Genomic DNA, 16,033 nt, shown 5'->3' with positions numbered 1-16,033 from the left:
TACTCATGCTGTAGACATTCAGTTGTTGATGCAGTTGCAATCACTGCTTAACATTTAATAACAATGGCGTGAAAATGAAATGGTTGGCACTTCAAACCAGATTAGCATAATTTCACAGGGTTCAGGTCTCCATCTGGAAAAATAAATGTAGTAGAAATTATTAACATTTTCTGTTCTTTTTCTAGAAGGCCATGGCCAGACATCAACAAAAAAGAATGGAAAAATGCCTCAAGAAAGCTTGAGCGCCAAACCAAAAACATCTATTAAACCAAAGGTATGCTTTGCTATTTTTAACACAAGTATTACAAAAGTCAGTTTCCAAGACCATGTAACAATTGAGTAAAATATTGGCCATGCCTACCTTCGAAAACCATAACATTAATTTATTTAGTTTATAGTACTGTATGCTTTCTTATTTGAATTTAAAAGCAGAGACCCAGGGTGTTCATTAGGCATCGGAGATCGGAGAATTCTCCTTCTACTATGTAGAATTCTCCGGCTAAATTTCAAAGGCCTATAACTATTTTTTTATAAAGAGTGGAACCTTAAAAAATCATTCTCCAGTTACTTTACACTATTTTCCTGCTATTACAATTCTTAATGAAAACCCTGGAGACCGATACAACATAGAATGATAAAATTTCTTCTTGGTCTTTAGTACTTTCTCATTCTGCAAACTTCTTGTATTGTTGAGTAATAAATAGGATCAGAAATTAGCAGACTATTAGGAAAAAAATATAGAAACAGTCCTTCTATCCCTGGTACAAATTCCAGGACTCAATACTTACATACTTTACATTTATTGGTTTCTAGCCATGGGGCTTATCAATGGTTGAATTGAACATTACAGAGTATGCATTGCTGTTTATAACTATTTATTACCATTTAAGAATTGTTTTACTGTTCCTGGACTAATAAAGAATGGTAGTGCATACTTATAACTAATTTATCACTTATCAACTATTATTGAATTTCAGGTTCAACCAATGGCAAGACCAACCTCTAAAGGTCAGACTACATTTTATATTGTAATAACTCGGATCCAGTGAACTCAACACTGGAACCTGATATATCCTATCTAATGGTAGTTTCAAAAAGCACTATCTAGATTGTTTTTTTTACTCATGCTGTAGACATCCAGTTGTTGATGACATTGCAATCACTGATTAACATTTTGTAACTATGGTGTGAAAAGGACCTGGTTGACACTTCAAACCACATGAGAAGGTTTCCCTCTGGATCCACCATGATGCCTTACCATATCATAAAATTTAAAGCAAATGCTGCTTCATGAGCATATTTTAAAGAGTGACCTGCAAATCCTTTATACTGTATTTTGAACCAAACTTATGCTGATTACTTTATTCTCATATTAAAGCATCCTAATCAACCTCCGCCATTTTCTCTGCCATCTAAATTTAAACATTTCGGGTGTTGAAAATAAATTCTTTTCCATTCTTGTGTTTTTTTTAAAATCATCGGTGCTTATTTTTGACTAGTTTGAACATATGGTTCAAAATCCATACAAACATCACTCATTTTGAGACAACAACCCCCAAAACCATACGAACTCTCAAAATTTATCATCAGTTTTGTGTCAGCTGTAAAACCCTGCCGTGGACCTACTTTTTGAAAGAAACTAAGGTGAAAATCACTGTGTTTGGCTAATGATTTTTAAGAGTATCACAGAAATCATAAAAACTTAAATGGTTTTGGGGGAGGCTGTCTCAAAATGTGAGACGTTTTGTATGGGTTTTGAACCAGTGTTTCAAAGTCCATAACTTCTTCTCTGCTCATCCTAAAACTTGACATCAAACCTGGTCAAATGACCAATCTCACCGTGATCTTTCATGTAGTGGTGCCATGGTATCAATTGGTTGAATTTGAAACTCGCCCCAGTTCCCTGCACAACTCTGGAATGTCCAACAGCATTTTTCTTTTGAATTACTTGTCCACCGCACTACAACACTAGCTTTAAATATTTCCGTGTCTAAATAGAGTTCTAACTTTATGCTTTTGCAATGCGGTAACATTTTGTAGCCATAAAAATAAAGCTCATGTGTTTTTATTGTTATTGTTGTTGTGTCAGACATCAAGGACCTTTCCACTGCACAACCATGTATGAACCACAGGGACTTGTCAACAGCGCAATCTGGTAGGAGTGCGGACATCAAGAAAGAGCCATCTAAAAAACCCTGCATGGTTGCAAACATCAAGAAAGAGTCCACTGGACAAGCACCTATGGTGGCAGACATGCAGCAAGAGTCATCTGAAAAACCACCTATGGTGGCAGACATCCAGAAAGAGTGCACTGGACAAGCACCTATGGTGGCAGACATTCAGAAAGAGTCAACTGAAAAACCACCTATGTGGCAGACATGCAGCAAGAGTCATCTGAAGAACCATCTATGGTGGCAGACATGGTGGCAGACATGCAGCAAGAGTCAACTGAAGAACCACCTATGGTGGCAGACATGCAGCAAGAGTCAACTGAAGAACCACCTATGGTGGAGGACATCCATCAAGACTCAACTGAAGAACCACCTATGGTGGAGGACATCCAGCAAGATTCAACTGAAGAACCACCTATGGTGGCAGACATGCAGCAAGAGTCATCTGAAGAACGACCTATGGTGGCAGACATGCAGCAAGAGTCAACTGAAGAACCACCTATGGTGGCAGACATGCAGCAAGAGTCATCTGAAGAACCACCTATGGTGGCAGACATGCAGCAAGAGTCATCTGAAGAACCACCTATGGTGGCAGACATGCAGCAAGAGTCAACTGAAGAACCACCTATGGTGGCAGACATGCAGCAAGAGTCAACTGAAGAACCACCTATGGTGGAGGACATCCAGCAAGACTCAACGGAAGAACCACCTATGGTGGAGGACATCCAGAAAGACTCAATTGAAGAACCACCTATGGTGGCAGACATGCAGCAAGAGTCATCTGAAGAACCACCTATGGTGGCAGACATGCAGCAAGAGTCAACTGAAGAACCACCTATGGTGGCAGACATGCAGCAAGAGTCAACTGAAGAACCACCTATGGTGGCAGACATGCAGCAAGAGTCAACTGAAGAACCACCTATGGTGGAGGACATCCAGAAAGATTCAACTGAAGAACCACCTATGGTGGCAGACATGCAGCAAGAGTCAACTGAAGAACCACCTATGGTGGAGGACATCCAGAAAGATTCAACTGAAGAACCACCTATGGTGGCAGACATCCAGAAAGAGTCAACTGAAGAACCACCTATGGTGGCAGACATGCAGCAAGAGTCAACTGAAGAACCACCTATGGTGGAGGACATCCAGAAAGATTCAACTGAAGAACCACCTATGGTGGAAGACATCCAGCAAGAGTGCACTGGACAAGCGCCTAAAGTGACAGACATGCAGCAAGAGTCAACTGAAGAACCACCTATGGTGGCAGACATCCAGAAAGAGTCAACTGGACAAGCACCTATAGGTACCCGAATCCATTAATACCGTAAGTGGAGAAACACAACCATGCCCCCCACTCACTCCATGTTAATTGCTAACATGTTTTGCATCATTTAAAATTGTAAGGTTTTGTTAGTACTTATTCACAAGATAGTGTTTTATTACTGCGAGTAGCGCTATCTTTATAAAATATTAAAGCTGAAAAAACTTCTTATGTCGCAACAGGTGTCTCCAAACTCAGATGAAGAGTTAAGCGATGCAATCGCTGAAATACTTCAATCACAAGTGTGTCTTCTCCAGGAGTTAGCAAGTTCACCCAAAGATTCCAAGCCTCTTGCAAGGCGATCTCCAAGAGTACGATCACCTACAACGGAAACAAGTAAGCAAACTCGATGTCTTAAAACCTCTGCCCCCGAAGCGACATGCAAGATAACATATAGACCTTTGCCAGTGTCAGCCTGATTTAGCCAGCTATTATTTAAAAGGGTTTCAAGGGCGTAACAGAAGAAGGTTTACAGTGTATCTCTAGTTCGTGTCCTAGTTACAGAAAGGAAACTCTTACACGGTATCTCAAATTTAAAGGGACTATGTCACGGATTTTACCAGATTTTTGAACAGCCAAAATTTATATTTGTGCGCATGAGACCTAGAAATAATAGTCCATTTTTATTAAAAATTGCTATATTAGAGCACTGAAACTGTTAACTAGCATTATTGGCTGCGGATGGCGCGGATGGAAATGGATTGCAGTTTGAAAACGTTAGGCAAACGTTTTCAAATTGTTTCCGCGCGTCTTCAAAAAATCGATATTTATAGCCGTAGCTTGATTTCTTTCCACAAATTAAGGTTATAACGTCCTTTAGATGTTCAAAGATATTGTTTTTTATGGGTTAGGTTGCCTTCCACTCATTTAAGAACAGTGTAGACCAAAAATCTGCGAAATCTCCGTGACATAGTCCCTTTAAAGAAATGTCGTTAAATTTTAAATAACTAAAGCTATAAATTCCTTTCAGACTCTGAACAAGTCGTGTCCCACATCCAAGCAGCAACAGACGGTGCAAGGGAAAGCAGTGACAGTCTACAGAATAGCTCCAACAGTTCTCTACAGAACTCCGTTCCTGAACTGGAAATAGTTGGTAGTAAATGCAAAATTATCCTTACTCCTTCAAGCCCCGAAGAACAGGAGAAGAAATCATCTATCAAGGGCACATCGCACAAGGGTAAATTACCGACTGCAAGTCGCATCCCTTCCACCGTGCAGCACAAGCAGAGTACCGAAACCTTAAGGAAGACCAAAAGTTCACGTCTTGTTCAAGAACAGCCATCCAAAGGAAAGGACCTAAAACGTGGAAGGTCTGACTCATCAGTTGCAGAAAAAGCACTGAAACAAAGTTCTTCGAACTACAAACAATCGTCCAGTACCGCTGCCGCTCAAAAGAAGAAGAGAGAACAATCAAGTAGTGGGCCCTCCACCAATCGGTCCTCAAGCAAATTACAGCGACCCCAAGTGCCAACGGCCTCACTGGTGCATAACAAGACAGCTGATAAACGTTTACGAACAAATACGCGTTCTGCTGCTGCAGAAAAAGATAACATAAACTCATCGAGTAAGACAAGGCTTCACACCACATCAGGTCGTAAAACATCCAATATGGCGTCTGTGAGTTTGAAAGGTCACGAAAGAAGCTCAAAAATGTTGAATTCTAACCAAATCGCAGATGGCAGAGCCAAATCTGGTTCCTCTAAACCATCCAAATCAAGATCTGGTAGCAACGTCGTAGCACCAACTGATCAAACCTCAGATGACAGAGCCAAATCTGGTTCCTCTAAATCAGCCAGATCAAGATCTGGTAGGGACGTGGCACTTAGTGACCAAATCTCAGATGGCAGAGCCAAATCTGGTTCCTCTAAATCAGCCAGATCAAGATCTGGTAGCGATGTCGTAGCACAAACTGATCAAATCTCAGATGGCAGAGCCAAATCTGGTTCCTCTAAACCATCCAAATCAAGATCTGGTAGCGAAGTCGCACTAACTGATCAAATCTCAGATGGCAGAGCGAAATCTGGTTCCTCTAAATCAGCCAGATCAAGATCTGGTACCGACGTCGTAGCACCAACTGATCAAATCTCAGATGGCAGAGCCAAATCTGGTTCCTCTAAACCATCCAAATCAAGATCTGGTAGGGACGTGGTCCTTAGTGACCAAATCGCAGATGGCAGAGCCAAATCTGGTTCCTCTAAACCATCCAAATCAAGATCTGGTAGCGACGTGGTCCTTAGTGACCAAATCGCAGATGGCAGAGCCAAATCTGGTTCCTCTAAATCAGCCAGATCAAGATCTAGTAGCGATGTCGTAGCACAAACTGATCAAATCTCAGATGGCAGAGCCAAATCTGGTTCCTCTAAATCAGCCAGATCAAGATCTGGTACCGACGTCGTAGCACCAACTGATCAAACCTCAGATGGCAGAGCCAAATCTGGTTCCTCTAAATCGGCCAGATCAAGATCTGGTAGCGTCGTCGTAGCACCAATTGATCAAACCTCAGATGGCAGACCCAAATCTGGTTTCTCTAAACCATCCAAATCAAGATCTGGTAGGGACGTCGTAGCACCAACTGACCAAATCTCAGATGGCAGAGCCAAATCTGGTTCCTCTAAATCAGCCAGATCAAGATCTGGTAGCGACGTTGTAGCACCAACTGACCAAATCTCAGCCAAATCTGGTTCCTCTAAATCAGCCAGATCAAGATCTGGTAGCGACGTCGTAGCACCAACTGATCAAATCTCAGATGGCAGAGCCAAATCTGGTTCCTCTAAATCAGCCAGATCAAGATCTGGTAGCGTCGTCGTAGCACCAATTGATCAAACCTCAGATGGCAGACCCAAATCTGGTTTCTCTAAACCATCCAAATCAAGATCTGGTAGGGACGTCGTAGCACCAACTGACCAAATCTCAGATGGCAGAGCCAAATCTGGTTCCTCTAAATCAGCCAGATCAAGATCTGGTAGCGACGTCGTAGCACCAACTGACCAAATCTCAGATGGCAGAGCCAAATCTGGTTCCTCTAAATCAGCCAGATCAAGATCTGGTAGCGACGTCGTAGCACCAACTGATCAAATCTCAGATGGCAGAGCCAAATCTGGTTCCTCTAAACCATCCAAATCAAGATCTGGTAGCGACGTCGTAGCACTAACTGACCCAATCTCAGATGGCAGACCCAAATCTGGTTCCTCTAAACCATCCAAATCAAGATCTGGTAGGGACGTCGTAGCACCAACTGACCAAATCTCAGATGGCAGAGCCAAATCTGGTTCCTCTAAATCAGCCAGATCAAGATCTGGTAGCGTCGTCGTAGCACCAACTGATCAAACCTCAGATGGCAGAGCCAAATCTGGTTCCTCTAAACCATCCAAATCAAGATCTGGTAGGGACGTCGTAGCACCAACTGACCAAATCTCAGATGGCAGAGCCAAATCTGGTCCCTCTAAATCAGCCAGATCAAGATCTGGTAGCGACGTCGTAGCACTAACTGACCCAATCTCAGATGGCAGACCCAAATCTGGTTCCTCAAAACCATCCAAATCAAGATCTGGTAGTGACGTGGCACTAACTGACCAAATCTCAAATGGCAGAGCCAAATCTGCTTCGTCTAAATCAGGAAAATGTCGCTCTGGGAGTGAAGCGGTCGTCGGAAGCTACAGAAAGAAATCTTCACCACATTCAGACAACAGAGACAAATCTGTCTCACCTGAACTTTACAATGGCAACAGTGCCGCCTGTAAATGAACACTTGATTAATGTTTTTAAATAAACTTCATTAATTGTAAATAAGAAGTAATCGCCTTGACAGAACTTTTATCAGATCAAATCATTTTTTTCTTATAAATAAAACACTGTAATAGTAGAAGATTTGATTTTTTTCACATGTCTGTTTTTGATTGTTTTGTTTTTTAATTTTTTTTCACATGGGTAGTAGGAGTGAGGCTGATAGACATTAACCCCCCCTGGCGCTTTTGCTCGCTTCCAAACCTCCCTCCGCCCTGATCCAACATGACAAATCTACTCAATCGCGAGCTAATACTCTCGCGCGCCCACGGAAAACGCCTGGCACGGCAGGCTAGGAGCGCAAAAGAGTGACCTCTTTTGGTTTATTAATATTCTTTGGTTCGTGCATATTTAATCCAATCAGATGTCAACTTCAAGCAAATCTCGGCTTTGATTGGATGTGACTAAACGGAAGAATGTGAGTTAATTAAAAGTTGTCACACTTTGGGCTCCTTGCTGTAAATTGTATCAGAAGACTGTTAGTCCGCGCAAGGAACGCCACATGTACGCGGAGTATGTTTTACAAAAAGTCGTTTTGCTTTTGGAATCCAAGTCTCAAGCTGGGCTTTCAAATAAGAACATTGTACAGTAGCATAAGCCTTAAGTGAAGAGATGATTCGCGCAAGCAATTGCAACTCGGTCTGAAAAAATATAGTGGTTTCGGGACTTTGTTGCACATGCTTTTGCTCCTGTATCAAGTCAAATTCGCTAAGGGGCGAAGCATTGTTTTCCAACGGAAGGGGTGGTGCATGGCCAATGGCTAAAAAGGCACAAAGAAAATCTTGTGCAGAAAGATTGCCAAAACGTTTAAATTAAAGCAACAATTTCCAGAAGGGTGGGGATTGGGTAGTTCAAACCAGAACCCCCCCCCCCCCCCCTTTAAACGCAACGAAGTACTTATTAAGACGCAAGCGTCTCGCAGAGCGCCGGCTGGCTTGCGGACGCAGAAAGAAGTTTTTCATGTGCATATTTTTTTGAGAAGCTAAATCTGCGCATTATAGTGTCATTTTGACAGTAATGTTCACCGTGCGCTCGCCATTCGAGAAAGTTTTTTTTTTGTTTCATTTGGCCGAACAAAATCTTAGAAGTTTGAGAAGATCGAAGTTGGCACTCGGAACACCAGCGGAAAATATTGCCTTCAAATGTCAGTCGTCTCCAGTCCTCAACCCGAACCCCGAGCGAGATGAAGGCTGAGGACTGGAGAGAGACTTGCCACAAGTCGACCACACGAGTAAAGCAAGCGACGGCTAACGGGAAAGCCGAAAATCTAATGCTTACCATGTCGACCTCAATCTCTAATGCCACAGTCGTTTAACCAAGTGGAACCCATAAAAACACACCAACAAGATGTCAAAAAGGCACGTTTGAGTCTCGAAAAAGTAGAAGCCGAACCCAAAAGTTTTGTACACATCGGTTTGACGATCAAACTCTCATCCAGCATTATATTTTCGTTCAAAATCCGTATCCGCATTGCTTGAAAGCTTTGTGTGGTATAGTTTCACTCAAATGGACAACAGATGTCGTTTTATGCCAAGTTTTTAAGCCGTTTCGTTTCACTGCTTGTTTTTGCGACAATTCCGACGAAGACTGACCGACCAAAGTGACCGATCCGAACGACTTGACATGAAGAGTCCTGAATCCACGCCAAAACTCTTGGCTTCTCCGCGATCCGCTGTATTTTCGAAATCCGTGAATCCGCTCAATATATCGCAAAAACCCACAATCTTAAGGTCAAATCCGTCGATCCGCGAGCCTATTCACCCCCTTGTTAAAGCATGTTTTACCCAACATTTGATCGTTTGACCGGTTTATTCAATAAAATATTGGATAAAAAACGTTTGTTGGACGAATAGCCACACTGTGGATGTGCTACCATACATACATACATACATACATACAACCATATATAAAACTTTATCTAAACTCAAATTTTGCTGTAGCTAAAATAAGCTAGTTTCTTCGAGAAATATTTTATTGAATTCATTTTTATTTATAATTTTTATTGAATTATTTTGATTGTTGATCATTTAGCCGGGGCTATAAACAGGTTAAAAGTTCTCGCAGTGCTTTTGTAAACCTCCATTGTTCTGCCTTGTGTTTTAATGTACTTTACTCTAACATCTGCCAGAAATTTTAGTGGTTATGGAAATTAAATTGTTCTAAACTTTCTGAGTTCAATAAAAACGTCTTCAATAAAACAAATAGTAATCCATCTAAACAATACAATACACACTAAACATGGTAAATACGAACAAAACAACGCTCCCAGATACTTTCGGAACTTCTGACGTGCCCGTGGTTACGGAGAGCGCCTCGTTCGCATTCTCTTCGTAATGGATCAAGGGAAAACTGAATGCCACGTGCCCTTCATCCACTTCGCGTAGGGACTGGGAAGGACTCTAAATTTCCACGTTTCTTTTTGTCGCAGATCAAACTGAGGTGTCAATTGCCTTTTGTAAGTTAAAGTGATCAAGACCTAAAAGTGTTAAAAAATTAAAAAAAAAATAGCCCCATCTGCGCTGGGTTTGGTGCCTTGTGTCCTGTGCCTTCTTAAAGTGTATCTTGCGCGCGAGCAAACTCTCCTCCCTGCCCTAAACTGCCAGCCTAAAAGGAAGGCTTAATCGAAGGCACTTTCAATGTAAAAACCAATGTTTCGCTTCGTAGTCTTCGCTAAAGAGCGGAATTTTTACGTTCGCTAGTAGTTCGTGCGATCTGTCGACAGTTCTGTATCCCATAAGCTCCATTACATGTCGGCAGTAATGTTCAATCAGATCAATTTCGTGTGGATGTACCTTCCATCTCCAGCGATTTGCCGCTGCCCAAGCATCGTCTTTGGTGCAAGTGGCTTGTTCTCCGTCCTGTTCGTGGTTACAGGCGCCTCTGCTCTGTCGTGTAGTTTCGTTTAACCAATTCCGCACGCTCTCCGGTACAGATAACCCCGCAAACTTGTACAGACCCGAGAGCTCTTTTAACGGATTCAGCGCCAGATCTTCGTAACGCTGAAATTTGATCCGATCGCGAAGTGAGTCCGGCAGTTTTCTGACAAATTCCAAATTATCCTCAGTTTCCTTACAATTCCAGTAACTAAATCGCCGTGTTCCCACTCTTGCGTCGCCTTTCAACTCTCTAAAAAAGCCCACGCTCAGTGCAGAAGCTATAACGGCTCGAGGATCTCTTACGAGAAGAATTACTTTGCAGTTGACATCCTCTGGACTACAAGCGGCCAAAATACTTTTGATGCTGTTCTCTGGAATACGAGGAATGAGAACTTTTATAACAGTTAGATCGTAATTGTCCTTACAAGCACTTCCCACTGACTCGCTAGTCATCGGAGGGCAAAGTAGTGGATCCCATTGCGGGTCTGTAGTCTCATAGGGGCATAATGGCGGCGAAGCAATGGCCTGACTGACTCGGGGGTGAGCTGGTTTACGGTAAAACTTCTCTATATCCGCCAACATCGGTGGTGGTTCGAATCTGCAGCGAAAAATGCCGGTTAAAAACTCCTTGGCATGCTCGTTATAATTCTTGTTAGTTTCCACCATGTTCGCTTCAGTGACTCGTTCGACGGTTTGTAGAGGTTCGTACATATAAAACACCGAAGGGTGGTGATTGAATATGTCTCCCATAAGCGTGGAGCCAGACCGACCGTGCGACACAATAATTAGGTTTTTTCTTGCTGTACTTGAAGGTTCTTCAAACTTCATTGCTGGGCCGGTAAGATGGTTATCAAAATCGTGTCCTTCTCCAATTTGTTGAAATTCGTCTTTGAATGCGGGCAAAGTCGACGGGCCAACAATATACGAGCCGATTAAGTACAGTGCGATCAGGCACACCAGCAAGGGAATTAATTTTATAAGCCTTGAAAGTCGGATTCGCCTTATTGTCATCTTAGTTTCGTTACATCAACGGCGATGAATTAAAAGACCATTGAAAAGTTTGTCAAAATAGCATAATGAATTTGCATGCGCTGAACTATTCAAAGATAATGTTACTATGGGTAACTGTGTCAAGTTTGAGAAGCATGAAGCGCTGTTCTTTGCTTTAGACACTTGACACAACTCCACTTTTCTGTTAAATTCTGTCGGTTGCTGCATTTCAAACAAACCCCTCAAAACAAAAAATCCTTAATTGAAATATCATCGCTTGTTTTCTCTGCATTCTTGGGTTGAAAACATTTTTTGTTTTTCTTCTCGTTGAGGGACTAGAATGTTCTCTAGTAGTTTTCTTAACCTTTACAAATAAACGAGAGCAAACTGTTGTCAAACTCGTATGACTTAAAAAAACCTATTCCATATCATAGCTTTTGTTAATCTATTTTCATTTGGTACATGTATAGTACCTAAAAATCAGTAATAAGTTATCATTTCTGTTTTCAGTTTTCCGGTTTGCTTCACGAACCCTAATTTATAATTCACTCATCGATACGATAGTAATATTTCTTTGCATTGAACGCTGAATACCTATTAAATAGCCGGCCACATTAGAGCTAACTACCGTTTTTTTAATTCAAAACTGTTTGCGTTCTAAGAGAAAAAATAAATATGGGACCAAACTGCGTAAAAAGAAAATTATTAATTACACTTTGGAAATCGACTTTCATACCGCCGCGCGGAAAAGTAAATTCGTTTACATCGGCTTTGTAGGTTTCCGGCATGTAAATACATATCTAGATCTCCTGAAATTACTTCAAACTAAGAAGACAGAATTGAAAAAATCCTAATGCTACAGAAGGTGAATATTTTCCAGGTTTTACGGAGAATTGATTGCAGTAGACCAGAAAATTATGCACCCTTGCTTGTTCAAAACATATTAGCGTAACTCTCTCGATTTTATTTAAAAAGATAAACTTTAATTTGAATTGTTTTTGTGCAAGCACCCAGTCATAGATGTTGCCCAATAAATGTCCGTGTAATTTTTCTTTTGTGAGCATTTTTCTGTTGATTGGTTTGGTTGCTAATGGATTTTGAATACATTATTTGTCTTACCGGCAAACTGGTTGAAGAACTGTCTGTCATGTTTTTTTTTTTTACGTAATTTACTAAAATTTCCTCTGGATAAATTTCGCTTTCTCTTGCTCGAAGTAACTGCGTCTTTATTAATTAGTTAATGTAACATATCTTACCAAACCTGTTCTAGACTGCAGTGAGTACTACCCAGTGTCAGTTTTTGATAAATTTGACGTTACTAAATTCGATAAATTCGACGTTCAGTGCGATTTCGCTTCGCTCCCCCGGTTACTCTAACTGCTAAGGCTTGTCGATCTCATGTCGATGGCTACAATTATGACTCAAACGAATGATTATGACACGGTTAGAGAATCTGGCCAACAGATTATTAGATTTCATTATGAATTACATGTACTGTCTGTGTACATAAGGGTCGGCACACAAGTCCCTGCGGGATATGTTCCCTCGTGTGAACTACCGGGCCATTTTTGTCCCAAAAGCTAGTCCACCCGTGCAAAATTTAGTCTCAGATTCCAAAATTTAGTCCCGTGAACATGACCCACGAATTTAAATTGGTTGAATTGAAGAGAAGTCCCGGGAACTTGGGTAGGCACACACGAGGGGACAAGTCGCTCTGTAGCCTGTTCCATGCTCTCGGTAGTTGGGAACAGGATGAAGTCCCTGTGACTAGTTCCCTGGTATAAAGTCTTCAAAGGAACTTGTTGCAGGGAGTAGTCGCGGGGACTTGTCTTGTCTTGTGTGCCACCCCTAAAGTTCGTTCAAACAAAGTGACCCTTCATGACAGAATGTGCCAGCAATCTGATTGGTACATGAAAATAGCTAGATTCCAGTTTCATGTGAACATGGTCAATTCCCTTTCTGGTGCGCGCGGTTATTCAACCCGATTTTCATGCTATCAGTGCAATTTATAGTGCCCCTAAAGTTCTTCAGTCAGTTTTTACAACTCAGCAAACTGATTCATTTTTTGAAAACTCTTCTCAAGTATAAAAAAAAAAAACAATTAAAAAAATTTAATTTAATTTTCGTAATCCCAGCTATGCTCTCACGGCTCCCCAAGATAAAAGTTTGGCAGTGACAATTTCAATTTTAACGTTTGTAGCGTTTTCTTCCTGATACGATTATCATGTACGCAATCACTTAGTGTCATTCACAAACTACATCTAGAGTCTTTTCCTGAACCTACCTATGCTGTGCTCAAAGGTCAGTTTTGGCAATACTAAAAAAACACTTCATGTAATAGAACACGAATATGCATGTTTGTTACGGTGTCAAGAACGCAAAAATTGATTCAAGATGTAAATTTTGAAAACACATTTTCGAGAACAATAATCATGCAGTTCCTGGAGTTATTGCAGGCACAATACTGTGTACTGTTCCGCCCACTTCCCTAAAAAAACGGCACGCAATGCATGCAAAAGCGATGACGTTTCACAAGGGGTCTTACATATTTGAGGAAATTGTCACTTAGTAGGCTGACACGGCGTGAAAGCGTTCCAACTGAGACATTTCAACATGAAGCAGAGTGAGATGGCATAGTTGGATCTGGTAAGTTTTATCACGGATGCATTACATTCTTTGTAGATGCTGAAAATTTTTTTATTTTTTCCCGGTCCGTTCGTTTGATAGTGTGATCTGTGAACGAATCGACGCAGCAAGCTAAGGTCAAACGGTCTCTGCTACCGGCCCTTATAAAGAATCTTCTACTATTAATTTCCCATCATTTTATTCTGTCCATTCCTCACGGGAGTATGGTCTCGCGGATCTTGTTGAGTTAAATAAACTTGACCTCGCGACGAATCCCCCCTGGCAAAGCGATACGTCATCGCTTAAAAAAATAATAAAAAGAATGGGCGGATGCCAGACAATATATTTTTGAATTCACTGATAATTAAGTTGTTTTCAAGTGTTTAGAAATCACCGCTGCAGGGACATGTAACCTAGACAGATTCTATGAATTTCCATTGTCTGTTTTTTTTCCCTAGGTTTTTATTTAATTACATATTTCCTTTGGGCAGTGTGCATTCTTGGAATATTATGGCAAGTCAACCCCAGAACATTTTTACATCTCATTACGTTGTGTGCTTTAATTGAATTACAGTACAAGAGAGGATCAGTGTTAATTCCCTTATAGTTTTATAATGTAGCACTGTTTATAAATTCAATACAAAGCAGAATATCTTTTGGTTCCTGGTTAACGAATAAATCGTCTGTTACAGGCAGTGCACGGCCTAGCTAACCAAAGAAACGTAAAAAAGAATAACAGAATAAAAACAAAATGAAATAAGAAACATTTAATTTATCAGTTGTTGCGGACCATTGTTACAAACGAATGTTTTTCCATACTGACCACATAATCTGCGGTTAAAGCCGAAAACCCACAGAAATGCGATTTAATGAATAAACCGGATAGGAATTCGTCAGTATACAGCATAAATAGTCATATTTTTTTCAAATAAGGTTGCTTATTCTTTCGTCAATAGAAAAGCAAAGTAAATTTAATAAGAGGTCTCATTACATACTTAATTAAGAATTTGTGTTGCTTTAGGCCCGTACAGTGGCGTTGGACTAATTAGAGAAATTTTTCTGATAAACTTGTTACAATTGATAAACTTTCTCTGATAAACTGTGATAAGCAAAACGATGACATTAATTAAAATTAATTGATGGGAGCAGCTGAACTATGAAATTGCTGACCTCCGTAGCTCCGTAGGCGTTAGCTCAATTATTTCGTAAATTCAGCTGTTAAAATAAAAAAAAGGCTGGTTTACAAGTGCAGTAAGAAACCACAAGCGCAAAGAAAAAAGAGTGTCCAATGTTTTTTTTCTTGTGCTTACGTCTTGCGCAAATTTACCGTTTGTTTGCGCCACCGGCTAATCTTGTAAGTTTGCGACAACGATGGCTGTTTGTGATACTTATCTCCTAAATTTACCTCATTATGTAATAGACACTGACCGAGAAGAGGCATAACGTCCAAATTAAAATAAATACTTTCAATTTAATTTGCGGGTTTTGCCCGGACGCAGTTGGTTTTTCCGGCTTCTGTAACTGCGCCTTGCCTTGCCTCGTTACCAGACCTTCACGTTTCCTTATCGAAAGTTGATAAATTTAACAACTTCTGATTTTGTAACAACTGGATATACAGTATTCGCTTATCAGTTACCGTACAGAACATGTAATTAATTCGAGTCCAATTATTGTCATCTGTAGAAAATATTTTTAGGCAGTCATCTGAATGCCAAGCGGTGAACAGAGAATTTCATAATTTCTTCCGCCTGTCTGAAGAGTCTAGAATTTCTGCGGACAGTTATTCTGTCAAAAACAGTTCAAAATACTCAACATTATCGGATAATTCTTCAGTAATTTCGAATTTAGCGAGAGCAAATTGTAAAGAATTTGTTTAGCTTCGAATATGTGAACGACGAGTTGTTTTCTTTTTGCACCGGCTTTTTATGGTGTGACTGATGAAACATTCAAAGTGAATAAATTTTGCCTCTATTATAGTTCCTCTCATTTTTGAGATCGTCATTTGTCATTAAAGCAATTCTGCATTTGTCTTAAAGATAATTTTGAAACTGCTCATTGCGAGTCCTTTTCCGCTTAAAGGAGCTATGTCACGGGGATTTTTCAGATTTTTGGTCTTAACTGTTCTGAAATTAGTGACGGTAGGCAACTTAATCCATGATAAACAGTCATGTATCTTCAAAAGTCTAAAGGAAGATATAACCTTAATTTGCGGATACAAATCAAACTACGGCTATAGATATCGATTTTTCTTAAAGACGCGCGGAAAC

General features: G+C 40.6%; 2 protein-coding genes across 2 annotated transcripts; one reads left to right on the top strand and one right to left on the bottom strand.

Moving 5' to 3' along the window:
• The first annotated feature begins 3,615 nt into the window (after window positions 1-3,615).
• On the top strand, window positions 3,616-7,236 carry LOC144637176 (uncharacterized). Its single transcript, XM_078496310.1, has 2 exons — window positions 3,616-3,828; window positions 4,463-7,236. Exons 1-2 carry the CDS (start codon window positions 3,663-3,665, stop codon window positions 7,234-7,236), a joined length of 2,940 nt encoding a protein of 979 aa, XP_078352436.1. The 5' UTR covers window positions 3,616-3,662.
• A 2,108-nt stretch (window positions 7,237-9,344) lies between these two features.
• On the bottom strand, window positions 9,345-11,327 carry LOC144635824 (carbohydrate sulfotransferase 1-like). The gene has a single exon (XM_078494942.1). The coding sequence runs from the start codon at window positions 11,160-11,162 to the stop codon at window positions 9,909-9,911; it is 1,254 nt and encodes a 417-aa protein (XP_078351068.1). The 5' UTR covers window positions 11,163-11,327; the 3' UTR covers window positions 9,345-9,908.
• Window positions 11,328-16,033: the final 4,706 nt, after the last annotated feature.

The sequence above is a fragment of the Oculina patagonica genome, chromosome 13 (genome assembly GCF_052425735.1).
Source record: "Oculina patagonica isolate OP01 chromosome 13, crgOcupat, whole genome shotgun sequence".
Taxonomy (NCBI): domain Eukaryota; kingdom Metazoa; phylum Cnidaria; class Anthozoa; order Scleractinia; family Oculinidae; genus Oculina; species Oculina patagonica.
Note: the sequence above shows the minus strand (reverse complement) of the source record. Positions and strands in the feature narration are given on the sequence as shown.